This window comes from Arvicanthis niloticus, chromosome 8 (genome assembly GCF_011762505.2).
Source record: "Arvicanthis niloticus isolate mArvNil1 chromosome 8, mArvNil1.pat.X, whole genome shotgun sequence".
Lineage (NCBI taxonomy): Eukaryota > Metazoa > Chordata > Mammalia > Rodentia > Muridae > Arvicanthis > Arvicanthis niloticus.
In genome coordinates this window covers 67,695,745-67,711,052 of record NC_047665.1, presented here as the reverse complement: position 1 = coordinate 67,711,052, position 15,308 = coordinate 67,695,745, and the positions used below count along the sequence as shown (strand labels likewise).

General features: G+C 37.2%; 1 protein-coding gene across 2 annotated transcripts in view; it reads right to left on the bottom strand.

Moving 5' to 3' along the window:
• The window catches only part of Plxdc2 (plexin domain containing 2), a 366,505-nt gene that overhangs the window by 21,333 nt on the left and 329,864 nt on the right, over positions 1 to 15,308 (bottom strand). For both annotated transcript variants that reach the window (XM_034510583.2, XM_034510585.2), the window contains exon 13: positions 1,666 to 1,826. In XM_034510583.2, the coding sequence (XP_034366474.1) occupies positions 1,666 to 1,826 (161 nt within the window). The remainder of the gene's footprint in view (positions 1 to 1,665; positions 1,827 to 15,308) is intronic.

Sequence of the window (15,308 nt, the reverse complement as noted above, 5' to 3'; positions counted from 1 at the left end):
CTCTTTAAGGAATGCATTCCTAACCTTGGGGAAGAGGTCTGCATTCTTCCAGGAAAACCAGACACATTAAAGCAACTTATCAGCTTCTTAACTAAGTGCAAGACAGAATGCATGTCCAACAACTATGAGGCGAAATGAGGATGCCCTGCTGGAGTCTGCCTCAAATGAAATTTTGGACATTTTCTATTTTTCTTCCAGAAAATATTGATAACACACCTGTCCATTGAAAGAGTCTTGGGTTACATAACCTAGATTTTAAGAAATTTATGAGTCTTCTAGGGTAAAATAATAATGCACAGATTGAGCACTAATGCAAAACAGAAAGATAAATGTCAATGAGAAATATGGGTTAAAGAAAAAAAAATCAATTCCACATGTTCTTTCAGGGAGATGAATGTATAGGGTATATGCCATTGAAGGATGCTGGACACCTGAATTTAAGAATGGAGGTGGAAAGAGACAGCTTTGTTGATGAAAGAAATAGAATGAGGAATTTCTACAGAGGTAGGATATGAGACATTCAGAGAGTATCTGGAGAAGATAACAGTGAAATATGATGGTAATTCCTACTCCAGGCTGGAGAGCCATGTGAGAAAGATGGAAATAATGGATAAAATCTGGATTGCAAATGCCTTGCACAGCCACATAAGGAGACCACATTTTTTCTATAGATAAAAGAGAGCCACTTATGACTTTGACATAATTATCTAATTCTCTACTCAGTCATCCCAATTATAAAGGTCAATAGTAATTCTCACTTTGTTGTTGAGAAAGCATTATAATCTCTCACTCAACAAGTGAACAGGATTCCAAGCTGATTTCCCACATATTGTGCAGTGAATTCAAATTCAATTCTCACACATCTGAAAATCTGCAAGGGCAGATTCCTCTCTAGTATTTCAGTATTATCTGATGTTGGAAGAGGAATGCTCTTACAAAATCCTACCTTGAAGGAGAACTGGTTAGTTCAATTGTATCTAGTGGTTCTGAGGCTCCTTACCCTAGCCTTCTAGACCCTCCCTCTTGGCCATGGTCCCTGTACATTCTCCATGTTCCTTCTGGCACTGGAGCTAAATCTACATTCTGTATAGAACACAACAGCATCAAATGAATCTTACTGTGAATAAATTGGTATGCATTTATACTGAAACGAATAACTATATACATGTTATACAAAAATGGAAGTACCACATAATATCTTATTTTTGTATCTGTTGTTTTGCAGTGGAAGTTGTATTTTTGATATCTTTTATGAGTTTTTTGAGAACAGACCTACTTTATTGTATTATATATAGAGAACCAAATTTCAATTGATAATTTATTAAGTTAAGTCCTCCATCTCCAGCCTAGGCTGGGTTTCTTCCCAGGACTGGGAGAACAGCTGGTTAACATATTTTGTATAAGAGCACTGGAAAGCATGGTTTTTATTTTCTCTTAGGTCTCTAAAGGGAAGCTGGCTTATTCGTTCAAGAGCTTCAGAGATAAGACGTCTGACCTCATCATCTGAAACTAATCTATCAGCATGGATGTTCGAGGGTGCAGTGAGTGTTAGATCAGCCAGCCTCACACGACAAATCATGGGCCAAGCATTAAATCCAGGTGGTGGTTGCTAGCTCACATAGCCCATCCACCAGCATGGCCCTCATGACTGAATGTGGCGCTTACCTCAATGAAGAAGATGCTGGCTGCTGATGTTGGGTGGTGATACATATAAACTGTCACCAGAACGGCCGCTGCTATAATGAGGATCAAGATGAGGATTCCAACGATGAGGCCTGCATGGAGGGTTCCTCCTTTCTTCTCAGCTGCACTGTCATCTGTGGAGGCTGAAAAAGATCCCAGCTGTCAGGCTCCTTCATATGTACACCCTTAAAATCAAAATTTCCTGTGGGTAACACTGAATCTTTATTATGTCGGTTCAGGCTTGCGTGTTTCCACACAGCTAATATCTGAAGTTGTTTAAGCAGCAAAAAATACATAATATTAATGGTTAGAAATAAATGTAATGTCATTAATGGTGTGGAGGATCAAAGCCATGGGCTTGAGCACGTTGGGCCAGCACTCTTCTGCTTAGCTACATCTGCAGCCCCTGTATTAGAATCTCAATTTCTAGTTTAATAAACACAGCTAATAGCCTTTTGGGGTGTGTATGTGTGTGTGCATGTGTGTGTTATGTGTCTATGTGTCTGTGTGCATGTGTGTGTGAACTTGTATGTATGTAGGTGTCACGGGGGCAGACCAATGTCGGGTGAATTGTTCAATTGCTCTTCCCCTTGTTTTGGAGACAGGGTCTCCAGCAGTAACTGAATCAATTCTAATTGGCTAGATTGGCTGGCCATGTGGAGACTAACAAGCACAGGCTTATCTTTTTACATGATATATAGGGATCTCAATGTACTAACTGAGCCATTTGAATAATAGCTTAAAAGTCCCAAAAATTTGAAAAACATTTCACATTCTATTTAACTGTATATTAAGTTTTTGCTGTATTTCTCTCTCTGTGTCTCCCTCTCTGTCTCTCTCACCAAACTTACACTGTTATTGCCCACAATGACTACTTTTCAAAACCTATCTTATATTCTGTATAGATTTTTCCATGGAGGAGTTTCACTTCTTTTCAGTCAGCAATGCAGGTACTTTCAGAACCTCAGAGTACAATTCTCAAAATCTGTTTTAAACCGAAAAGATTTTTAGAAGCATATAACAGGTGGAGCCAAAGAGACCCTCAAAAATTTTTATCATTTCCTAAAGTGAAAACTATAGCACATGAAAAGACTGCAGTATGCTGCAGCCTGGTATCATTTTTGTAAATTCTAGCAAGGTATATGCCACTACAATACCAATTTTCTGAGTTGGAAAAGGGAGGAATGTAATTTCAAATGTAATAACTATCCAACCCAAAGTGGTCAATCAACCACATAAAATAATCTCTGAAGTGTTTTAAGATTCTGTGATTTTTGATGACGGTTCAGTCATTTAGAGAACATCTTAAATTATGATTGCCATAGAGGTAACTGTGTGCTAGTGTGTAATGTGACTGGTATTTTTGAGTCACTAGCTAATTCTTAATCTGGACAGATATTCTTTATATTGGTGGTTCTTCTCTCTGTTATTCTCACTCTTTTACATTTTTTGTTTTAAACATCTTTTTACTAAACAAATTGGTAAGCATCTAGGTTATTTGTTTGTTTGTTTGTAACTTTAAGAATTTGTTAGTGAAAATACAGACATGGTTTCCTATTAGGATGAATGGTCTACATGAACTTACAGAATTCTAAATGATGATCGAAGCAGAAGTTTATAGCCTGCTTGCTCTCTTTGAGCCCAGCTCACACCATCCTTTGCACTATTTAATCCAATAATCAGAGCCTAATTCTAGATCTTCCTTTAGTTTTTCACTGTTTTGGTTTGCACTTTGCTTGACCCTCTGTAGTCAGTGATTCTTCTCCAAGTCCCAATACTCAAAATCTTAAAGGGTTTTCTCCCATTTCATAAATTAACTAGCAAATAATATAAAATTTCAAGAGCAATTCACTATATATAAAGTTGCAATATACCGTTGCATGTTTGTTGTCTTGCATATGTCCAATCAACAACTCTAAGAGGTAGGCATTATCATCCCTGCCTTTAACAGGTGATGTAAGAGGCAGCAGGAAACTAAGACCTGTGCTAAAGCTGCAAACTTACTAAATTAGAGCCGGGCTCAAATAGGGCAGGCAGGCTAAAAAAAACCTCAGCTCTGATCATCATTTCCTCAGCTAACACTGAACTCTAAGCATTTCTCTTCCTTTTCGTGTGACATCATGAGTCTGGCATATCATTCTGGAAAAAAAAGAAACCTGGTAATTTCAAGTAAAGGAAAGAAAATTTATAAGACAGTTCAAGGCATAGCTTTGTGCTGTTAACAAGGGTGTTGGTTGTGCCTCTCATGTAGCTCAGGCCAGTGCTGGCAATCAGAAGCACTTTCTCAAGTGTAGGGAAGGAGCAAGAAGAGAGTGACAGAGGATGAAAAGTGAATGAATAATGAAGGCCTTTGAAAGCAGGTGACAGCCTCTGGGAAGACATTTCCATGAAAGCAAGTGACCTCATCTTCCCTGTCCTCAGTTGCCCAGACCATACTATGATGTCAACGACATTATTCCTCCACAGAGTTCCTAGAAGAGCTGAGCATCTACATACAGAGTTCTTAGGGAGAGCGCCTGGCATGTAGTAAGCACTTATTTCATGCTAAGCTCTGATATTAATACTTTATTTTTATATGAAGTCGGTTGAGGGAAATTATAGTGACAGATTCCAACCACCATTAAAAACTAGACATTCGTCTTCTTTACTAAGGATGCAATTATGACTACATCTTATGAACTAACATATTATTTTCCATGATTATGACATATTGCATTTATAAGAAAACAGGATTGATTTAAAATGTTAGCGTGGGACAGTTGTAGTAAAACTGAATACTTGAGTCCTATAAAAAATCTGTAATGTTTCTATGAGCCCCATGTGTGAGTCTACTTCTCCCACCATCTCTTCCTTGTTCTTCTATTTTTCTGAATTTCTCCATCTCTCCATTCTCCCATTTCTGCCCCCATTCTCTGTCTGATGTTCTATCTCTCCCCTTTCTGTTTATCTACCAGCCAGCCAGTGTTTGTTCTACTGTATTTCTGTGGGTTCCACATCCTCATAAGCATGGTACTGCATTTCAGTCCCATGTCTGACGTGTCAGGACATGGAAGGGAAATAGAAGCACTGAGCTGACATTACACCATCATTTTCCAAGTCGACCAAAGGGCAGAACTGCTAGAGAGGCAAGCGGCCTTCTTGCTCAGGAGGAAGAGGGCAGAAAACACGTTTAATTCAGTAAGAGGCAAATCAAAACTAAAGCTATTACTAAATTGAAGGACCTAAATGGCCCATTTTCAGAATATAAAACAAAACCAAATTTGCGTATTCCAGGTTGTAAACCTTATTTAGTCTGTTTGTTTAGCCATAAATATCAGCTCTCACCATCATTACTCAGCCATGTTTGACAAACAAGTTTGGTTTAAGTTTGTTATCACCCTTTAAAGATACATTTACATTGTTTTATAGATGTTTTGACTCCTCGTGATGTCTAGTGTTCTTTATATAAAGTCTGATTTGTTGCTAGGTAAATAATCATTTCATAAAATTTCAGATGATAATTTTAATGAAATATGCCATTTTGATAGTTTCTCAAACACTGTTAAAATGTAGACAGATATTAATTGGCCTGTGAATGTCAAGTAACCCTGATGCATCAAATGATGTGTTGTCATAAAAGCAATCAATTTAAGAAAAAATGTCACATCTAACTCCAGATTATTACAAAACACTTCTGTGCTAATTTTGAACAATTCCTAGTGATCGTCTATGGTGTGAGGCAAAAGGCTCATGCATTTATTTTTTCTTTTTGGAGAACATAGTCCTCTATTCCCACGTAATAAAACCAATACTTTTTCTTCTCTTATCATTCTGCAAATACTGTAAAAAGCTTCTTTATTTCTAAAGACTTTAGGGATCCACATTACCTAGGATTATATTGGGGTGTTAAAAGTTGTTGAACTAAAACATCTATCTGCATTGATGTGTTTTGGATTCTAAGTTCTTTATTTGGTTTTCAATTTTTCATTACTTCTCAAAGAATACAATAGGGTATGCACATGGTTATCTATAAACAATATGCAGGGGTCATCAAAATTATGACTGTCTCAATGCCAAACAAAAATGGAGAAAAAGTAGAAGCAAGTCCTTGGTAACACCTCTCATCAGATGTTAATTTATGCACCTTGTGGGAAGACCCTCAAACAAACTGAAACAAATACTCCCTCTTAAAAGACAGTAAAGTAAAATGCCAGCTTTGTAAAATAATCAGCACTGACATATTAAATCGGCGGAGAGAGGTATGCCAAAGAAAACTCTGCATATACCTCAAGTATAGAGTTCTTGTGCTGCTCATTAGAGTCTGTAAAGTGGAATGTTTAAACATGGTCCCAAGGAATCTGGTCATGAGATCAAAATTCTTATGCTTTTCTTGGAAATATCATAGGCTTTTTAAAAAATCATGTCTCAAAGCAAACCAAAACAAAGCAGTATCAATTCAATATTATAAACCAAATAATTACAATATTTGGTCTTGCCTTTAGATTTTTATTGAGCATCAAACTAAGAGGGATTAATGAGAAAAAGCAGCAAGACAACACAAATGGGACCTCCAGTCACAAAACATACATTAAACACCCACACAGCGAAGGTGGTTTATAGTGTTTAAGAAATGATTTAAAGCATAAATCATAGAAAATCAATAATATCAAAGGTGACACATTCTCATCTGGTGCGCTGAGTGATCCATGGAGGGCTTGCAGCTTGTTAGGAGTTCATAGAACGAGGATCAATATTCAGACACAGAGGCCCAACAATTGTCACATCTGTCAAAGCAATTTGTTATTGCTGCCTGAGATTTTGTCACCATACAGTGAATACACAGAGTTCTAAATGTAGAAAAATAGCCAAAATTTATGGAAATTGATTTGTTTACTCTATTCCAGATAACACTCATGACTAAATGAGCCTGTAGGAGGAAAAGCATACAAACAAAGAGAAAGAAAAAAGATGGCTGGGTGAAAGAACAACAATTTCACATTTTTTCAAAGTGGACCGATGGATTTTAAAACTGTGTCTTCTTATCTTTTATATTGTTTTCTTAGAATTTATATGTGCATGGTAATGATATTGTACATTTAGCATTAGGCATCTCGAATATGATAAAATAATTTACACATTGCTAAAGAGACTAGTGTCTATTACCAAATCTCACCAATCCTCAAAGTCTGAGAATAAAGGAAAAATAAAAATTCTTGTCTAAAATTGTGTGCCCTTTAGAACTAACTCTTCTTCTGGCCTAAAAGTGAAATACTTCAGCCTATAAATTCCATACCTTATTAATATCTTTTGGGGATTGAAGGCCTGGTGGATTGGGCAAAGTCCTATACTTATTTGCTCAAAATCCATAAATCTTACATCGACATTGCCAAAATGTTCTTTCTTTGGAATGAAATTGAAGTAAAAATGCCTTAAATATCAATGTTCCACATTTTGATTAAAAACACACAGTCACACAGCTTTCCTTGTGGAATAGAATTTAAACCATTTATATACTAAAGCAAGTAATGGAAAAATCACATGATAAAATTTCTAACTAAATTGATTCTCCTGTGTAAGTTTCCCTTGTAATTGATTTGGTTTTGTGACTTGTTTGTTTCCAGCCTTTGTTTTAAATTTTTATACTCACTATCATGACCTTGACCAAATTCAGTTTTCTCCTGATGATTTATTCATCTTTTAAATTTTCATAACTCAGTTTTCAAGTTCTTAATATAAGGGTTTCCATTTTCTAGATGTGTCTTAGTCTATTAATATTTCAAAATGGTTATGGTATATGTGTGTGTTCACATGTGTGCTTGCATGTGTGCATGTCTATGTCTGTGTGCAAGCCCATTGCGTGTGTGTGTGTGTGTGTGATGTATGGTGATCAGAATCCAACCTTACAAGTTGGGGTCGTGTCTCTCTTTTTTCATTTATTTGGTGGGTTCTGGAGACTGAACTCAGGCTACAAGGCTTGTACATCAACATCTTTTACTTACAGAGCCATCTTGTTGACAAAAAAGTTTTTAAGAATAAGGATGACCTGAAAGCAATTTATAAAGTATACCCAAGTATACCCCATACTGCTGTGATGCATATTGTGACATTCCATTCATGAGATCTAGGAAGTTCTCTAAAAAACCAGAGACAAGTGTATACACACACACACACACACACACACACACACACACACACACACACACACACACACATGGTGTATGGTGAGAATAGCACCTGCAAGGCAGTGGGTCTTGCCTATGTTTTCTAGTCTTTCCTACTGACCTTTTCTAGTGAAATTTTATTCACGGATGCATTTGTAATGTTCTGAATTCAGAGAAGATAAAGTATGAAAATCCTAGTTTAAAAACAATAATATATTATTTCTTATCTTTGAAACTGAATGTAAGTAAAATATCTGTGAAACCATAAGATGAGAAATGCTGGATTTCATCAAAATGAAGAATCAGAGCAGTCATGTGCACAATGACATATTGAGTTAGTTGAACTTCTACTCTGAGTGTAGGGAAGCACTTCAGAGTGGATTGATAATATTTACAGCTACTATAGGGCCACAGATGAGACTTTGAAAATATCCACTTTGATTTTTCCATACTTTTGTTATATGCTATTTTTTGTCACCATCTACTAGTTTTCAAATATTTACTTTTAGCATTGCCTTTAGCTTTAAGTACTTAATTTTTTTCACACTGTTAGTTTTCTACGTCCAATTATCATCTTTATTTAAGATGCATTTACATTTTTGTTCTCTTTTTCCTTTTTAAGAATTCTGTGGCAATTTTAAACACACACACACCACCCCCCCCCCACACACATTTCTATACTAACTATTGGCATTTTTGCTCCCTGTTCTATCCTCTCATTCTATACTCTCTCTTTCTTCTCCCCCACAGGTCTCATCCTGTTTGGATGGACTTTCCTTTGAGGCACTGAGTTTGGTCATGATTGTTTGAGTGTGCATGTGTGCTTGCTTATCTCCCAAAACAGAAATGACATGTCACTGACCATTGACTCTCTCTTCTGAAGCATACATAAAATTTTGGTTAAAAGTTTATATTAAAAGGACATCATAGTGTCTAAGTTGTCAGCTAAGTATAAACTCAAAGGACTTTATGGGTAGATCCTTGAAGAAATCCCCACCAAACACTTGCATGACTAAGATAGTGAGATTTTTAATGATAGAAAATTTAGCAATAGTTTCATAGAATATACTCATTATAGAACATCAAAGGTGTGGTCGACAAAGTTTGTCGAGGTTAAGTAGGTCAGAAAAAGTGACTCTATCTGATTTTAAACTCATCTGTATAATATTACACTCACTAATTTTAAGCAGCATTTTACAAATATCCTCATCATGAAAAAATTGTCTACCTGAGAAACAAAATTTCAAAAGGAAATGAATCACATATTCAGAACATAGACTGGGCATCCTATTCAGGACTGGTCATATGGTTCAGTAGTGCAGTGTTCATTAAGAATGTGGAAGGAGCCTGATATAAGTGTCTCCTGAGAGGCTCTGGCAGAGCCTGACAAATACAGAGGAGATGCTGGCAGCCAACCATTGAACTGAGCACAGTGTCCCCAATGGAAAAATTAGAGAAAGGATTGAAGGAGCTGGAGGGGTTTGCAACCCTATAGGAAATATAACAATATCAACCAACCAGACCACCCCCCAGAGCTCCCAGGGACTAAATCACCAACCAAAGATTACACATGGAGTGACTCATGGTTCCAGCCATAATATATAGCAGAGGATGACCTAGTTGGACATTAATGGGAAGAGAAACCCTTGGTCCTGTAAGGGCTTAATGCCCCAGTATAGGGATATGTCAGGGCGGGAAGGCAGGAAGGGGTGGGTGGGTGGAGGAGCACTCTCATAGAAGCAGTGGGGGAGGGATGGGATAGGGGGTTTCCAGAGGGAAATCCAGATGGGGGGATAACATTTGAAATGCAAATAAATAAAATATCCCCAAAAAATGAATGTGGAAGGACCTATATGCTATCCGCAATAACAGAAAATATCTGGCATAAAAATAGATACATTTTTGAAGCACTAAGCTGATATACAACCTGCCAAGGTTAGGAGCTCATACTGCTTCACCAAAAGGACAGGCATCTCTTTCACTCTGTGCCCACTTCTATAACAAGCACAATAATACTTCCTGTCCCATCATGGCTGTGGAGACATGGGATGATGCTTATAACGTGCCTGCCCTTATTTTTCACACAAAGTGAGTATTCAGTGAGATGTCTGAAGCCAGCACTGCTCAGAATAATTGCATTCCTACACATTATGATATGCTATTGGTCATGTTAATATTATTGCTAATGTTGTTTTTGAGCTCAATTTACCATAGAGTTTTACCAAGCCTTTAAAAACTAAACTGAATGCCTCAAATTATTCCATAGTAAAGAAAAGAATGGAATACTTTGAAACTTATGTAGCCAGAATTATACTGGTAGCTAAAAGCTAAACTCAATAAAGACACAACCAAAAAGTACAGACCCATCTTCTTGATGAATAGAGATTTATAAATTCTCAAAAAAAAAAAAAAAAAAAACCTTGCAAATAGAAACCAGGAACACATCAAAATGGTCTTCTATCTTGATCAAATAAGATTTACTCCAGAGATGGTTCAATATTTATAAGTGAACACCTGTGCCTCACTTGATCATCTGAGTAGATGTCGGAAAGACCTTGGCAAAATAAAATAAATCAAAAATTATGATAAAAGCGCCAGAAAGACTAGAAAGAGAGGAGACATTGCTCCACAAAAGTTATAGAAAACGAGCCTATAAATTAGGATTTGCTAAATGTTTAAAAACAAGAAGCACTTTGTCAGGCACAACCAGGATGTCCCTTGTCCACACTGCTTTTCAGTATAGCATTCGAATTCTTAGCTAGAACAATATAGCTATAGACACAGAGAGTAGAAATACAGATATTAAAGAAGTCAAAGTATTCTTTCTTTTAAATTATATCTTAATTTTTGAGATTATAAATGTAATTATACTATTTACACTTTCCCTTTTCCACCCCCAAATACTCCCACATACCCCTCTTTGTTTTCATTCAAATTCATGGATTTCTTTTTCATTAATGTAAATGGATAGATAAATAGATAGATAGAAAGACAGATAGACAAATAAAATTACTAAGTACATAAGTACAACCTGTTTAGTCTGTATAATTCTACTTGTATTTTCATATTATTTGCATATGAACATAAAAAACTCTTTTAAAAACCAGAATCCACTAGAAAACTTCTATAACTGACTAATGCTTTTAGTAAAGTGGCCTGGTAAAAATGAACACATAAAAATCAATAACCTTCTTATAAACCAATTACAAATTACTGACAAAGAAAGCAGGGAAACAATTCTATGTACAATAATCGCCACAGCCCTCAAAAATGACTTTGCAATAACCTTTAACCAATAAAGTGAGAGAGCTGCACAATTAAACTTCAGAACACGAAAGAAAGAAACTGAGGTAGACAACAGAAAATAGAAGACCCTGCATGTTTATAAACTGCATGTTTATAGACTGGATAAGGAGTATTGCTCTTCCTCCATATCCTCGACAGCATCTACTATCACCTGAGTTTTTGATCTTAGCCATTCTTACTGGTGTGAGGTGGTATCTCAGGGTTGTTTTGATTTGTATTTCCCTGATGACTAAGGATGTTGAGCATTTCTTAAGGTATGTCTCGGCCATTTGAGTTTCCTCAGTTGAGAATTCTTTGTTTAGCTCTGTACCCCATTTTTAATAGGGTTATTTTGTTGTCTGGAATATAATTTCTTGAGTTCTTTGTATATATTAGAAATTAGCCCTCTATGGGATGTAGGATTGGTAATGATCTTTTCCAATCTGTTGGTTGCTGTTTTGTCCTATTGACAGTATCTTTTGCCTTACAAAAGCTTTGCAATTTTATGAGGTTCCATTTGTCAATTCTTAATCTTAGAGCATAAACCATTGGTGTTCTGTTCAGGAACTTTTCCCCTGTGCCTAGGTATTCGAGGGTCTTCCCCTCCTTCTCTTCTATTAATTTCATAGTATCTGGTTTTATGTGAAGGTCCTTTATTCACTTGGACTTGAGCTTTGTACAGGGAGATAAGAATGGATTAATTTGCATTCTTCTACATGTTGACCTCCAGTCAAACCAGCACCATTTGTTTAAAATGCTGTCCTTTTTCCACTGGATGGTTTTAGCTCCTTTGTCAAAGATCAAGTGACCATAGGTGTGTGGGTTCATTTCTGCATCTTCAATTCTATTCCATTGATTTTTCTGCCTGTCTCTGTACCAATACCATGCAGTTTTTGTTTTTGTTTTTTAATCACTATTGCTCTGTAGTAGATTTTGAGGTCATGGATGGTGATTCCCCCAGAAGTTCTTTTATTGTTGAGAATAGTTTTCGCTATCCTGGAGGATGTGGAGAAAGAGGAACACTCCTCCATTGTTGGTGAGATTCCAAGCTGGTACAACCACTCTGGAAATCAGTCTGACAGTTCCTCAGAAAATTGGACACTACCTGAGGACCCTGCTATACCACTCCTGGGCATATAACCATAAGATGCTCCAACATATAACAAGGACACATGCTCCACTATGTTCATAGCAGCCTTATTTATAATAACCAGAAGCTGGAAAGAACTCAGATGTCCTTCAACAAAGGAATGGATACAAAAATGTGGTACATTTACACAATGGAGTATTACTCAGCTATTAAAAACAATAAATTCGAGAAATTCTTAGGTAAATGGTTGGAACTAGAAAACATCATTCTGAGTGAGGTAACCCAATTACAAAAGAACACACATGGTATTTACTCACTGATAAGTGGATATTAGCCCAAAAGTTTGAAATGGCGAAGATTCAACTCACAGACCACATGGAGCTCATGAAGAAGGAAGAGCAAGTGTTTATGCCTCGGTCCTACTTAGAAGGAGTAACAAAATACTCAAGGGAGCGAATATGGAGACAAAGTGTGGGATAGAAACTGAAGGAGGGGCTGTCTGGAGACCATTCCACGTGGGTATCCATCCCATGTGCAGTCACCAAAGGTAGATGCTGATGTGGATGTCAGGAAGAGCATGCTGATAGGAGCCTGATATAGCTGTCTCCTTAGAGGTCTACCAGATTCTGACATATTCAGATGCAGATGCTCACAGCTAACAACTGATCTGATCAAGGGGTTCCCAATGGAGGAGTTAGAGAGAAGACTGAAGGAGCTGAAAGGGTTTGTGGCGCCATGAGGAGAGCAACAATACCAACCAACCAAGTTCGTTCCCCGGGGTCTAAACCACCAGCCTGGGAGCACATAGGGAAGGACCCATGACTCCATCTGTATAGCTAGGGGAGGATGGCCTTGTTGGGCATAGGTGGGAGAGGAGATCCTTGGCCCCATGAATGCTGAACACTGAGTGGGGGGGGGGGTTCAAGCTTGGGGAGGTGGGAGTGGGGGGTAGGTTGGGGCATATCCTCATGGAAGCAGGAAAAAAAAGGAATGGGAGAGGGGGTTCCTGGGTGGTGGAGGGAATGGGGTAAGGGGATAAATTCTGAAATGTAAATATAATATCCAATAAAAAGAAAAGAAAAGAAAAGAAAAAATATAGAATGGATAAATTAACATTCTAATGTAATTAAATTCAAATTATAAAAGTACCCATACTACCAAAGGAAACCTGCAAATATAATAAAATCCCAACAAAAACTTCAATTCTATTTCACAGAAAAATTTCAAAACTGCAATACAGAAACACAAAAGATCCCACAGACCCCACAGGATCCTGAGTATTGAGTGACATGAAGGAGTTTTTAAGATGAGGTATGAAGGTCAGTCACACATGTAACTGCATCCACACCACTGATGAAGCATGCAGTCCGGAGATGTAGCTGGGATGTGGCAGATAGGAGAAGACCTGGGAGCCACCATCTGAATCACAGGTTTCCACTGCCTAGATCTGGTAGGGATCTAAATAAAATCAAGTCTTCAGAGGTCATATCTCAGGTTCATTGATTTTAGAATTTATAATTAAACTTAAGAACCTTTGCATCTCAAAGCACCCCCTAGCCCCCCCCCCCCCAAAAAAAAAAAAAAACCCAAATATATGGATTCACTTAGTTGCTGAAGGTGCTAGTTTGGTAATTTGTATGCCTCACAGTTGGAATGTGAATCTCTGATGCATTTAAAGTCTAAACGGTACTAAGGTCTGATGTCTGCTTAAGTTTTCTAGAAGGAAATATGGGCAGGATTCCTTTACTGGTGTATGTATCTCCAGGAAACAGATTTTGGAATGGAATAATACTCCCTGCCCCCATAACACTTGGCTACAGCCTTGACGTTAATGTTAGCTCATGTCATTAGAATTGGTATGTGATCCTTCATGTATGAATTACAGAAAGAAAAACATGAAACTGTTAAGGTGCAGCCTGCTGGATGTGTAGAGTTCAGGAGTCAGTATTAATGTAGACACAGGCTAAGACCTTGATTCCAGCAGAGACAGTAACCTGCTTAAGAAAGAGCTCTATCTGCTCCTCAAGACTCAGAATGCCAAGTACAGGAAGAATATATCCTCATGCACTGATTTTTTTCAGAGAGACTATTGCTTGTCTATAGGTGAGCATGAGATGGGTCTAAGTTCATTAACCCAGTCAATTGCACAAAAGACTTCTACCTGACTGGTAGCTAACTAACTCTTTCATGATTTTACCAGTTGCACAGACTTTGCTTTCAGATTACTGAGGGATGGGTTATGAGAAATAACAAGCCTCCTTCTGATCTCATAATGGAGTTGGCAAAGTTGGTGCCACCTATCTAACCTATGGGATAGTTTTAGTAGAGCATTGTCCCCAAAATGGATGCAGAGTCACTTAAGCAGCATGAGAAGCAATAACTTTGGGAGGAAGTTTGGTGGTAGAGAGCTACATGCATAGAAAACTTGGGGCCCTGGGCAAAGGACAAACTCCGTGCTCGTGAAACTTCATGGGTGAAAGGGATGGCAGGATGCTGTAGAGCAGTGGTTCTCAACCTGTGGGTCATGACCCCTTTGGAGGTCAAATGACCTTTTCACAGGGTCATCTAAGAAAATTGGAAAACAGATTTTTACATTATGATTCATAACAGTAGAAAACTTACGGTTATTAAATAGCAAATGAAAATAATTTTATAGTCAGGGTCACTATAACATCAGGTACTGTATTAAAGGATCAGTGTACTAGAAAAATACACTGTTCTAGAGCCTGAGTAATTTTAAACATGCCAAGCCCTCAGAAACTGCCTGGTATAAATGTAATATCTCAATAATGAGCTAAATTCATTATTATTTGCAACTAAATAGAACATTTCTATAAATAATTTAAAGTACAATTTAATTTAAAACATATTTCAAATAATTAGAACTGTTCAATTTTACAACTATTAAAGCAGCTGACTCACTAAAAATAAAGCTCTTCACTTTAGTAGAAAATTTCAAGACCCCTGGAAGCATTTTCCTAAGGAAGACATAAAAAAGTAGTAATCTTGGGTGAAAAGCGTAGCAAAATGTCTTCTTTTCTCTTTTTCTGAAATCAAGGTAAACTTTTTATATTACTGAAACATATATATTGTAGATATGCAAACTCACA